The sequence below is a fragment of the Pagrus pagrus genome, assembly GCF_965226575.1.
Source record: "Pagrus pagrus genome assembly, chromosome: 1".
In the NCBI taxonomy this organism is placed as follows: domain Eukaryota; kingdom Metazoa; phylum Chordata; class Actinopteri; order Spariformes; family Sparidae; genus Pagrus; species Pagrus pagrus.
In genome coordinates, this window is record NC_140185.1 from 20,870,735 (window position 1) to 20,884,451 (window position 13,717).

Here is a 13,717-nt window from a genome sequence, read left to right on the forward strand (position 1 = left end):
TGTACCAAATGTTATAATGAATCTAATCCTTTCAAAAGACGATCTCTTGCAAGGTCAGCCTAAGTAATTGAAAACATGAACAGACATGAAGACTACTGAATGCACCTCCAGACATTGACGTCGCCAGCCTCAGACCTGACCTGGTTTTACTGGTTTAAGCCTCTGTGGGCTGTACTGGTGCCATTCTCAGACCTAAACACTTCCTGTATCAGCTATATGTGACAGGGCTGAAACATCATTTTGAACACAACACTTTTGTTTTTGTTGACGTAAAAGACAAGACTCTTTCACACTCAAAAGGTTTACTTCTCTTGAACTTTGAGCACAAATTTGCTAAAAATTGTTAGTGAGCTCTTTTTCCTTTGTGAAGATAATCCATCCACCTGACAGGTGTGGCCTATCACGATGCTGATTAACAGCGTGTTGATGAAGGTTCTCAGTCATCCAGGTCATAGTAAATCTGTAGTGCTGTATTGTAGGCAACTGGACGTGTTTCAGTTTCTTGAAGACGTTTCACCTCTCATCCAAGAGGCTTCTTCAGTTCTAACTAACTGGAGGGAAGCTTTAGAGAGAGTTTAGAGAGAGAGTTTAGAGAGTTTTAGAGTCGAAAGGGCCACTTCATGTGGGTTGCTAGGGCTTGATGAACCCAGGTGTGAATGGCTGTTAAGCTGTCTGGGGAGGGAACTCAGTGCAGCATTGTAGGTGGGTGATACAATGCATGTTTACTGCACAGGTGTGTCTTGGGCTGCTCACATTAAAAGGCCACTCTAACAAATCTCTTAAAAAAATGCTTCTCAAAATTTGAGAGAAATAAACCTTTCGTGCACTAACGTCCTGATCGTGTATTGAACAGGTTCGCAGTATCAAAGTGCACAACCAAATACAACCCTTCTGAAAAGAGCATGGTTGGTAAAATGAGTTTGCGTTCATTAGCTTACCATTGATTGCATGTTTGTGTGTGAACATGTGCATGACTTTGTGTTGCTGCAGCACCTTGCCATTGTTGTTGTGGACCATTTTGTCCTGCAGCAGCTGTGCGAGCTGACAGAGCAGAACGCCGTTATCCAACCTCTCCATCAGACTGTCTGCTGTGAGATCCACACCTGAGGATCAGCACACAAACACTGAATTCATTACAGTTATTCGTGGTCACTACTGGAGGCCAATTTCCACAGAAAAATACCCAAATCTTTTCTAGGAGTTGGTTAAAACAATTTAAACAACACTTAATAATATTAAAATACATTTATCAGCTGAAATGCACCAACAGGTTGTACATGTACGCCACAGTTCACAGTAATTGTTGTCTTCTAAAGGGGAGGAAAGGTCAGGATAGTGCTGCTAGGAGATGTAGAGAAAAATGTAAAGGAGCTGCTGATGACTGATGCCAGGGGTCTTTTCATTCACTAAAGGTGAAACTACTAATTAGGAAACCCCCAGATATCTTTCAATATCAAAAAATGATTAGCATGTTGATCACTATCTGCGAAGAAAAAGGGGAAGATAACTTTGTTTATGGTTTAAGTCTCTTTCTGATTTATGGATTTACAAAACACAACATGCAGCCACAGGAATGTTTTGTCTGAGATGAGCTGTGAAGTGACAAATAATAATGAGGAAATCAGCTCTGATGTTTTAGTCCTAACACAAACAAAGCACTTTTCTGACCGCAAACCTATAACTCTTTGGCCCACGAGCAAATTGGACTTTAGTTTAGAGTAGCATCAGTCAGAAACACATTGTTTCAGTCACTTTCCAGACATCCTTCAACAGGTTGAGGCATGTGCACACCCTTTGTGCTTTTCCCTCACAATGCAGTAAAGTGGGATGAAACATCCCTTTCCCTGGAGTCCCAGCCACAGTTCCCCTAATGGAGAGGTATTTCAAGGATTTGGGATAATAAGTAGGTTAATGTGCCTCAGTGTTCAATGTGACTGCAGCTTTTTCTCCAGTTTCAAACTCTCCAGGGTCATTCATCCGTAGATAACAGCTCTGTCCGTGCACTCATTGCATGTCTTTCACAAGGTTAGGCAGATGAATTGCTAGTTATTTGCAAGCTAGTGGCACAAGAATAGCAGAGAAAGTGCAGCCAGATTTTCCTGCACCAACTAGCGTGACAGCGTTGGGTACTATCGATAGTTTATTGTTAATTATGATAATGTTAGGTGTTTTCTTACATGTGGGCGAGACAAGAGGTAGTTGGGTGATTAGCAATGATGACTTGCTGTGCTCACAGTACACAGCCTCTCTGCTCTTCAGCAGCTACTTCGGCTAATTCTTTAGCACCAAGCACACAGCCCCCGAGTCAAAGAAGGAATGAGCAGCAAAGGCAGTGACAAACTGTCGTTCATCCACTAACTGAGTGCCACTAGCACACGTCCTCTGAGACGAAAAGGGCCATGGCAGCAGCAACAGCCTCCTTCAGCGGTTAGCAATGTTAGCACAAAGCACACCTACAACAGAGACAGACAGAGGAGCTACTGGGCTCTTAACTGAGTTCTTAATAGTAACCGCTTGTATTGAGAATCTTACTGTAGCTGATATCCAGACAGTGTAGTTAACATGAGTTTGCCGTCAGTATCAAGGGAGGAAAACTGTCTCACCAATGAGGGTGTTGAGCCAGAAGGCCAGGTCTTCTTTCATGGGCAGGAGGCTGGCGTCGTGGCGGTAGGGCAGCCACTGGTTGTACTCTTGAGGACAGGCGAGTCCCGGCCCAGAGTGTCTGTACTTTTGGCCAAGAAGACAGTTCATCCCCAACCCGGTGAGCTGCCTCGGGCTCAGAGGACTGTCAAGGCTGGTGTTCATCGCTTCCACCTCACCGTCCATGCTTCAGCTCCAATCAGTCTTTGATGGACCCTGGTGAACCAAATAAAAGTGTTTTTTTGTTTTTTTTACACCCTTGTTGGGTTTTGTTTTGACATTTTGCATCAGTCTTAGCCGTGCCTCACTGGATGAGACAGTCTCAGATTGCTCCATAGAGAAGCTCAGGGAGGAGAAACTTTGCCAAACCAACTGGTTAATCTTTATCCTTAGAGTCTTTTCTTTTGTAAAACCAAAAAAATGCTGTCTGAAAACACCTCAGATAAAGTGAAAACCTCATCTTTCTGCGTTGCAACTACAACTGCAGTTCTTACCAACTGTCAAGAACCAGTGGGTGTTTTCCGCCCTCCATCCTGAGGGATAAGAAGTGAAGCCAATATAGTCTAGTTGCAGTAACTTTCCACTTATTTGTTGTTAAACAGATAACCATGTATGGGAGGGGTGCTTCCTGAGCTTGAATCTAGAGAAGGATTCGGGGGGATTAACTTGACAATGCACTGTGCATACAGTTGTGCTGTCATTTTGTTCCTCCGTGATCATGTTTGTATAAACTACTTCATCTTAAGTCATCGGTGTCTCTGAGTTTTCTTCATCTCTCCTGAATGGTCAAGCGACCCGAAATCCCACAACAGTGACTGGGCTGGCACCTGGACATGCGCCTCCATAAGGATATGTTTTACCAAGCAAAGCCTGACAGTTACTGTAGTCACTTGCTTTCTCCGGACGTTGTATGTTTTTTAATCCTATTTGCATTGCCATGAAAGAGTTTTTGTAAATATTTCCAGCATTTTTTAAATACTTTGATACTGTTAAAATGTAGTGAGTTATAATGAGCCAGCTCAGCAAAGTGTCTGTCAAAACACAACACTGTTTATCCCGTCAGTAAAGAGATCCCTTCTCCCCATGAAACAAACAGTTTGGGCTTGCTCAGTCATTTTTGTGTAATATTCCCTCTCTTTTTCAGACATGTTGCCTTGCTGAGCAGTGATCAAAGGGAATTATGTATCAAACACCCATTACTTTGTGTGATTGTTGAAGCTTCATGTTGTTTGATGAAAGGCTTGTGAGTATTGTTTAAAGGCAGTCTTGGTAAGAATATGAAGCTACCCTTCAAGAAAGCAATAAATAATTAAAACATAATGGTTTTTGAGAGTTATAATGGTGGCAGTGAAAACACAGAGCTGTCTTGCACATGTACAAAAGCAATAATAACACGTTGAAACTAATTTTTACACGCTGGCTTCCATGCGCGGATCTTATACTCACAGCCAAACAATACGCACGATCATTAATCAAAGGGATTAAACTGACTGACTGCAGGTTTAATAAGACGTACAGCTGCAGCCCCGAGCCGGTCTCCCGGTGCCGCTACATGGCTCATTTGTCCTGTTCCCAGAGCAGCTTCCATCATAAAGCTCAGCCCCATGCAGAGACTTGCTCTGACTGCCAGTAACGCTCGCTGCTAATCAGCTGGAATTAAGACAACAACACATGCAGTGGGTCAGTGGGTCTGCTGGGTAATATACAGCAGAGACGGCGGCTCGGTTTGTGCCACATGACTGACTTTAAACTTTAATTGTAAAGCAACAAGACTAAGCAGGCATTCAGACAGAAAACAGGCCTGAGTTAGGGAGAAACAGTTCAGGCTTCTCGAATGCCAGCGATGCACAAAGGTTTTTAATCCTGTGAGACTGAAGTTTATCGCTCTGGAAAGCTATCAATTATCTGATCTTTTTTCTTTTTTGCAACAATTACTTGGTAAACTGTAGAAATACAGTATTCATGTTACAAAGAAATCCACAAAGAATCTGTGCCTGCATGTAAATGATTAGCCAATTCAGCAGCTTGCTCGATCACGTTGTGTGATGCTGAAGCACCTGAGCGTCATCAGACAGTCATCATTCAAATGAATGAGAGGGCTGCATTTTTCAGGCAGGAATATTGAATACTGAACTGATGTTTATAGTATATATATGGTATAAAATTACCAACATTTTTGCTGACCGTGTTAACAGCATGCTAACATTTTCTAATAGGGGTCGACCGATAGATACCAATACTGATCATTAGAAACAAGGAGACTGAAATCTGATACTTGAGACCGATATTCATCTGCAGTGAAAATGAAAATCTTTGTGTCAAAAAGATACTTCAGTGTTCATAGGCTATTAATTGTGTCATGTTGCCAATCAGATCGTGTTCTGGGCGGGACATTGTGTGAGTTGCACGTTAACACAATAGCTTATTTAATCGGCAAAAGGTCAGAATATCCACAAAGACAGATTTAGTCTCTGGGGATCACATCCATCCTTAGAGCCACGCTGCCTCTATGGCTAATAAGAGTCTCACCTCTAACGAAGACTTTATCTTTAGTTAAATAACCAAGTGAAAGCCCATCTGGAGAGCAGATGTTTAGGATCCAGACAAGCGGCATCGCAGCCGGTTGTTTGAGCTCATTTATAGTTGTGTACCACCTGTGTTTTTTCATTGAAGTACCTGTGGCTCAGGGTTGCAGACCGTCATTACAAGTTCAAGTGTAGTTTGCAGTAAAGTTGCCTGACATCAGCATAAACCTGATGACAAATCCCTCACCATGATTACGGAGGAAGTAGGGCAAAGACATACATACACAATGCATGTCAGTGAATCCTGGGCTCACTGAGGATGTTGTAGACGTGCGACTCTGACTGGATCTATAGTGAAAAGGTCCTTTTGTAAACACATCATGTGGATGTGGGACAGGTATATGTGGAGGGGGCTGCCTGCCAAGTTTGAGGCTGGTTTACAGGTTGACCATCAGGGCATGAGAGCCTCTGTCTCTAACAAAAACATCCAGGTGCAATATTCACACCTCAGCTACAGGATGCCTCTACTGGGAAGAGAAGGCAAAGGTCATGTACGGGCCTGGATCTCAGACACTAGCAGCCTTTATACTCCTGCAGAGCTGAGGGCCCATGTCTGCAAACACACACACACTGGTGCACCCACACACACACACACACACAGGCCCATGCATGTATCACTTTCTATTCCACCTCATTTACTTTGCAAAACCTTTAATGTTTCCAAAGTAAGATTTGCTCCAGTGGTTTCACAGCCTTTAATTGTGTTTTCTCAATAAAAGCGAACATCCTTGCAGCCTAACCGGCTGTTAGCGGGAAACAGCCAAAATTACACACCAGCCGACCTGAAAAATGTGTGTGAAAATGACGGATCTGAGCTGGAGCGTTGGCTCAAATGCCTGAACGTGTGCTGCATGTATGCGAGATGACAGGGTGATGGATGATTCGGACAGCGGTGTCTCCAGAGAATGAAACCAAAGCGCCTGTCTGGTAAACAACTAACTTCACAGCTAGTTAACAAAAATCCTGTTTCCTTACATGACAGGCGCAGCTCTCATGTTTACTTTGTTGAAGCCCCGAGCGTGTCACTGCCTTTGCAGAATCATGTCTTCAGTCAGGAACATGAGTTTCAGTATTTGAGTTTGACCTGCAGTCATTCTGGTTCTGTCTTCAGAGTCTCTGTGTCAGAAACTTTTCATAAAATATCCAGATGAATAACTTTGTGGACGTCCAAAGCTTTGAGTCAGTGATCTGCTGTCTCAGGTGTCAGCTGTAGGATTGTATCAGCTTAAACAGGTCATGTAAAACTAAATGAACAACAGGTATTGAACGTGCAGGTTTCAGCTATAGTGGCGCTCTCACCCTATGGCTTCTCTTCAGCTGCTTCTAGACTAAATAAACCTGATATCAACACAGGATGGAAAGGTCTGTCGCCTGCTGCTCAACAGTGGAGACTCACTGTGCGCCAGCTCCGGTGAAACACAATAAAATACAACTTTGGCACCGACATTTTAAAAAGAATCTCCCATTGAGTATTTCATTGTGAGTAAAATAAATAAACGGTGACCACCTCAGAACAGTGAGTTCATTGAGTGAATTCTGACTCAACCTTTTGCGACCGAGGCCATGAAGGGTCAGACCGCAGGAGCATGTCGGACGATTCATTTCATTTAACAAAATGTTCAAACCTTACCTTGGATAATTATTAGTTATTAGTTTTGTTCACTGAACAAAAAAAGCCCTTTTTAAAAAAGACATTAAATAATAAAGAATAAAGAAAAGACTGATAAGCTGAACAATTTTATACCAATTACTTTAAATTCTGAAACTGCTGTGTCATAAAGAAGGAGAACATTTTACATTATTACAAAATAGTTGAGTTAGAAGTAAGGACCTGCTCTTAAACAAAAAAATTACTACATGACTAGATAAGGCAAATCCACATTACCATCCATCATTCCTTACTCATAAAACATTTTAAAAAGAGATGTAGCTTTAAATGGTTAATACACTTACAGACAGTCACAGCAGAATTCTTCAGAAGATTTCCTTTTTGATAAAAGTTTCTTCACTGTATCTTCTCGCCCCTATTTTTCCTCTCATACATCACTCAGAGCCAGATGTTCACCGCCCTCAGGTTCTCCACATGTAGTAAAAGTTTGCAGTGCTGCTGCAGAGGGGCTGCCGTCACTTTTAAAACAAACTCTCTTGTACACGCCTGCAAGTTTGTGGTGTCAACTTACAAGGTGGGTGACTGAAGATCATCACAGCGGGTAACTCACTTGTCAAGTTCAAGTTTTTTCCCCTGTTTTAGTTGAAAACTTTATCTGACGTGTGATGAGCAATTTCTTACATACGTAAAAATTAAGTAAATTACAATAAAAAAATATGTATTTATTAAGTTATTTCAATTATCTATGACAGGTTATGTGAATGTGTTGAAATAGCTACAGCATGTTCACAGTTTTACTAGATGACGGGAATAAAATCACATAATTGAGAATTATTTGTAATTTGAGGGCACAATTCATCAAAAACTCTGTGGTGACCCATCAACCAGGATTTAGGGCAGTTTTAATTTTCCTCTTAGATTAATCTGATAGAGTAGAGATGTAGTTTGAAGGTGCAGTTTGTTTACAATAACTTCTTATATAAAACCTGGCAATACACATTACCTTGTCTTTTTTCATCATATTATCTTATTTATCTAATGAGATGTACATGCCTACATGTACACGTTTGATGCTTTCATATCTCATTAATTAACAACACTTTCACTTGTGTTAGGTTGGTAATTTACCTGAAAATGACAGCTTTCTTTCTCCTGAGGATGCAAAGTCTGGAGGACAAGGCATGTCCTCTCAGTTGTGTTTCTGTGCACTCCAATACAGGCACAAAGAGCCTTTTGATTAAACCATCAAAATGTTTGTAAAATAATTTATTTTCATCATATATTTTGTGTTCAGTCTGCTACATTTGTTTTTTTTAAAGTAGCACACACACCTGTCCCCCTACAGGCTGTGAAGATCGTTACAGATAGACCAAAATGATGGGATTGAACTGACCAACACTACCGTACAGCAAATGTCGGCACATATGCTCCATGGAGTTATGATATGCAAAAATCACAGTGCCACTTTCTGCCACCAGATGGCACTAAAGTAAGACGTTTTCAAATCCTGCACATAGCGGCTTTAAATTTGAGGCTGTGCAGACTAATGTCGGACCATTTCTTGTCTAATGCCACCAATTCTCACTGTATTAGTGCATTTCATACAATGATTTCAAAAAAATATATTTATTTGTTCAATAATGTGTTTTAACAGTGAGCATTTATTTTAAAGTGCAGAAATACAAATCCAAACACTCTCAGATCCGTCTCGTTCAGACTGAGATGAAATGGCTCATTGACTGTATTGACTAGTAATATCTCCTCTACTTTTTTTTTGCTCATTAATATTTTAATTACTGCTGCCAGGATAATGTGGGTGTTAATTACACTTCCTCAAAGGATAAGGTTTTTTTTTCTTTTTTGATAGCAGCGGAAAGCAGCTTCAGGGCCTCAATCAGTCAAGTAGGTGGTGGAAGCAACCACAAGCTAACCCCAATATTCTTACCTCCTCTATGTGTGTGTGTGTGTGTGTGTGTGTGTGTGTGTGGTGAAGTCCCAGGTGTGGCTGCGGGTTCATTTGCAGCTCTCTCTCAGGGGACGAGTCCCTCATGTCACCGCGTCTATCAGACACTCCCCTCTTCCTCCATCAGTACACCACCCTGCTGCCCTCCTGCTCATTTGCACTGGTTAGTATTCATCTGACCTAAAGTATGCTATTGTTAATATTAATGATTTTGTGTGTGTGTGTGTGTGTGTGTGTGTGTGTGTGTGTGTGTGTGCGTGCTGCAGGATTAGTCTCACTTCATGCAACATGCATGTAAGATTAGATATCATCAAAACATTTTTATTTTATTTTTTTGAATTCCTTTCCTTCCAAAACAGGCTAAACACAATGAGCCTCCGGCGTGTATTGTGCTTCTGAGGCAGCGACCTGTGAATCACATCCTGTCCTTGTTATAGAGGCCATGTGCCTTTGAGCAGGTATGGTATAGCGGACATACTGATGATGTTTTAAAGACCTGTTAAACCAATTTAATAATGACTCAGAAGCACCCACAGAGTTAATAAACACTCCCTCAGCATCTGGAACGCAGCCTGGATTGTAAAAGGAAGCCGCAGACAACACTGTCAGGTTGTATACGGGCACAACTTAAAGGATAAGGCTGTCAACAAGTCCCACAAGAAGACCAAAAGCGAACTGATATATTGACTACAGTCTTTGTGTTTTAGGTTGAATATGTTGCTTAACAAAATCTATTCAGTTGTTATTTCAATGAAAACCTGTCTTATAACTCCACCCTTCTTATTAAATACACACTGACACGTATTTTAACAGGACGTCTGCCTGGCAGTGAGAAAATGATTGAATTAAAACAATGTCTCAGCTACACGACGTGGATCAGCACACACATGACAGATGGCATCTCAGGTTGCCAAGACAACTGAACCCTAATCCGCCTCCCTCTTATCCCCGCTGCAATGGTGATGGTGGAGGTGGTGGCGGTGGTGGGGGTCGATAATTCAGCACAGGGCACCATGTGCTGTGTACCACTCAAATTGGTCCCCTGGGTCAAGAGGACCTGAGGCTCATCAGATGGGGACACACTTATTAGAGACTCACAAGTGTTTTATCATTCTGTCAGATTAGAGCAGATCTCATTTTGAGGTGGAAGGAGGTGCGTTCATGTGAGTGAATAGTTTTTTGTGTGTGTGTGTGTGCGTGTGTCAAATACTTTACAGTTGTCTCTTTAAAAAAATCTGAAAACTGCAAACTTAAAGCACATTTCCCACTTTACATTCAGTTCCGATGTGAAGGTTTTGGTGCAGAGCTTGTTTTTTATTCTTTCACACGTGAACATCATACAAGTTGACAATACTTTTGTACATTTAAAGGAGAATTACACCAATTTTACACATAAATATCCAGTTATTAGTCATGGAGAACTACTCAGCCTGTCTTCTGTGGGTTATGTAAGCACATAAGAGGCAAACACTTCATAAAACACACCTATGTTGCAAACAATGTGCACAAAGTTTAAGACATGAGCGCATTTATCAGACAGGGATGATCCTACTTCAATTATGAGAAATGTAGCAGCTAGTATTTTTGTAGCTTGGTATATGGACTGAAGTCAAAGTTATCTCAGGATATAATGTTTCTGCAAACCACAGTTTGATGTGGCACAGGTTATGTATCATATTGACATTTTTACAAAACGTGCTGTCAAAAAGGCGACTGCAGTTCCAGTCTGCATTGTAGCATTTCTTATCATGACACCACTGGCTAGTTTTAAGGAGAACAGGGGACCTTTCAAGTGTTGTTTCTGGTGACCAAAAGCAAATATTTTTCACAGGAAGTCGAACCATCTCCATCCGTGATTACGGGAACCAAAACCGGTGTTTTTTATAAGCCAAACTCTGATGTTTTCCTGACCATGACCAAGTGGTTTTTGTGCCTAAACCTAACCAGAGCATAAGCACAGTGTTGTGACAAGAGAGAAATAAAATATTGAACCGAAACAAACGTAAAGTTGCAACATAAAGAAACATAAAGTTTTAACTCATCTGTTGTTTTGCAGAAACGTACTTAGCTGACATTTATTGTGGCGATTGGGTTTGAGTCCAAGATATCTTGGCCTTCAAGTGCATCAAGTTTCACCATTTTATTTTCATTTTTTTTTTAATCTTGTGCCTGTCTTTATGGAAGTAATCACCATTTTTACATTAGCCTCATAATCACACTGGATTTTCATCTATATGTCAGTTTTATTTGAATCTATGAACAAATCCAAGATGTGGGAGTCGATTTATTCATATGTAATTACCCCCAACAACAGTCCTTCAAGACCTTCTCACTCACATGAAGTGTCTTGGAGTTCCTTGAAATTTCTTCATATCTCATAAAATGTGCTATTATATCCTACTGTGTTTCATGAGGAAATACTCCACTCTGCCTTTTTTCATCTCAGAGGAATGTATTGTGAAGTAAATCATGCCAAAGCATCGTCTTAATTACCACTGATTATTCCAACATAGTATTAAACCTGCCTCACTGTCACAGCCTGTCGGTGGCTGTGAGGCGTTCATATAAATGACTAATAAATAATCTGTCAGCCGCTCCTGCACATGACAAATGTTTACTGGTTACCTCGGCTCAGGCTGGCAGGCCAGGGGGTCAGTAGCTGCAGGGCAGACCTTTTCGTTAATTAAACTACCTGTCACACTGAGCGTCTAAATGTGGAGCCCGTCTGGGAAATTACTCTACTCCACCTTCAAGTCCCAAATGGACGTAAAAACACGGGAATATATATATTTTTCTTACACTTATGTTAGGCATTTTTTGCAATTCTCCTCCCTATATGAAACAAACTAATATCCAATATTGTGATAAAGAAAAATGCATGGAGTGTTGACACATGACCACCAGAGGGCAGCATAGTTACTTAATCACCAGCCTTTGATGCCAGACTAAAAAGGAAAAAGAGGAGCCATCTTTACTTTTAATGGAGTGGGGCGCAGCTATTGTGTTCACATGTTTGCTTTTAAGTTGAAAGAATAAAGACAGAGATTCACTCCAACACTGTGCACGTCCTCCTCTTCATCCTGCAACTGCAGACAGGACGTGGACCGATCTTTGATGGGAATACCTGCATTTAAAAGTGCATTTCAGCACCTGTGTGCCCATGCAGCTCCATGGTTACCCCACAAAAGCTTAATGCATTTCGAAACACTCAGTCAGACGAAGAGAGGGCTGAGCTGCACGGGCAGCTGCCTCGCTGTCATTCGTCTCTCTGTCACTGCGATTCAAATCACTGGGATTTTAACAAGATTACTGGGAGCGAGTGGAAGCAATGGAGTACCAGTGTAATGTAATTATCAAGTGATGGAGTGCCTGGAACAGCTGTATTATCACCGGCCAGTCGCTTAACCCCTGTCAACATGTGAAGGATCGCACCCTCACTGCCTGTGTGGTGATGAACAAAGGTTTATCAGCATATATGAGCACTTTCATGGCTGAAGGTAGCAAAATGAGGTTGAAGTAGAATATGGTCCAAAGAAGAAGAAGAGGGAGAAATATGAATGTGCTTCATTGTTGAGTAAACCTGAACCTTGAGTCCACACACACACACACACACACACACACACACACACACACACACACACACACACACCCTCTGCAGGCTCACTCTTTCAGCCTCATGGTCCTAGTGTGTCTCCTGACAACCACATTTCTCTCTTTTACCACTTCCTTTTCACACAAGTATCCGAGTCTCCATAGCAACTCATCTCAGTTTTAGGAACATGGACAAAAGGCGCAGAAAAAAAGAAAAAAAAAAAATAGGCAAGGACACACAAATAATACATGTAGACGCACACTGATCAATAGAGCATGCACACAACTGCAAAAACGCAGAGACACACAAACATCACTGCCACACCTCCACCTTTCACTGAGAGGGGATTTAATTAAAGCTGATCGGAAACATTGTGTTTCCCTTTTCTGATGTTAACAAATAATATCTTGCTGCATATTCTCATTTCATTTAATGTTATTTCCTCAGTCACAGAGGGATCTAATATCAGTGTCGCCCAGACGTTTGTTCGTCATAATGACATCACTCCGGCCTGAAGGCGTCTTGATGAAATGACTTTGCGTCTGTCTGCATTTCTAATAAAGATTCTGTGTCGTGTCAATTGCTCAACGTCTCTCTTCATTAATTTATGTGAATGAGTTGAGTCCCCGATGAATGAGGAGATGCTTCATATCAGCGTGCGCTGAGTCATTTCTTTATTTCTCTTTTCATAGGCAGTGTTTACCGAATCTCTTTCAGATGTTCTGTGATGCGTCACGAATGCAGAGGCGCACCGTCAGCAGAGGCAAACCAGGCATATGTTTGGGGTCCCCCCCAAAGAAATCTGTGAAAAGGGCCCCCGACAAAACCCTATAAACCCTCTTAAACCTCCCATAAAGGCACTACACTATCCACTTTCTGCCTCAAGATCAATTCTTCATGTGTTGATGATCACTGGCCTTATAATGTGAATTATCTACAGGGAGACAATGTTGAAGTTATTAAGTTTAAGTTTTAATTGTTCTTTTTTCAATGGTTTGTGTTTTATACATTTTCTGTTATTTTCAGATTATTTATAACATAATGGTGATGAAAGCTGGTTAGAAACACCTCCTGGGAATCTTTGCATGGGGCCCTTACAGACTACAGAATCACCGCTGCATGCATGTGAACGAACTGTGATTTTCTAAGATGTCTCTCACCTTCAGTCTTTGTCTTTATTTATGAAACAACAAGGACTTCTGGGTTCACTTGCAAACAGTGGAGGAAAAAGTATTGAGAACATTTACTCAATCTATTCAGCATCGAACTCCGATTAGTCGTTGAACAGTTTGAACAAATCAATGCAGCAGAACCAGAGATATCGTCAT

The 13,717-nt window shown here is 41.4% G+C and overlaps 1 protein-coding gene across 1 annotated transcript in view; it reads right to left on the reverse strand.

Annotated features, from left to right (window-relative positions):
• Positions 1-7,267, reverse strand: part of gas2b (growth arrest-specific 2b) — a 20,000-nt gene extending 12,733 nt beyond the window's left edge. Inside the window, exons 1-3 of the mRNA XM_084351570.1 lie at positions 7,179-7,267; positions 2,604-2,856; positions 994-1,103 (exon numbers count right to left, since the gene is read on the reverse strand). Coding sequence (XP_084207696.1) covers positions 994-1,103; positions 2,604-2,826 — 333 coding nt within the window. The 5' untranslated portion in view covers positions 2,827-2,856; positions 7,179-7,267. The remainder of the gene's footprint in view (positions 1-993; positions 1,104-2,603; positions 2,857-7,178) is intronic.
• Between the last annotated feature and the right edge of the window lie 6,450 nt (positions 7,268-13,717).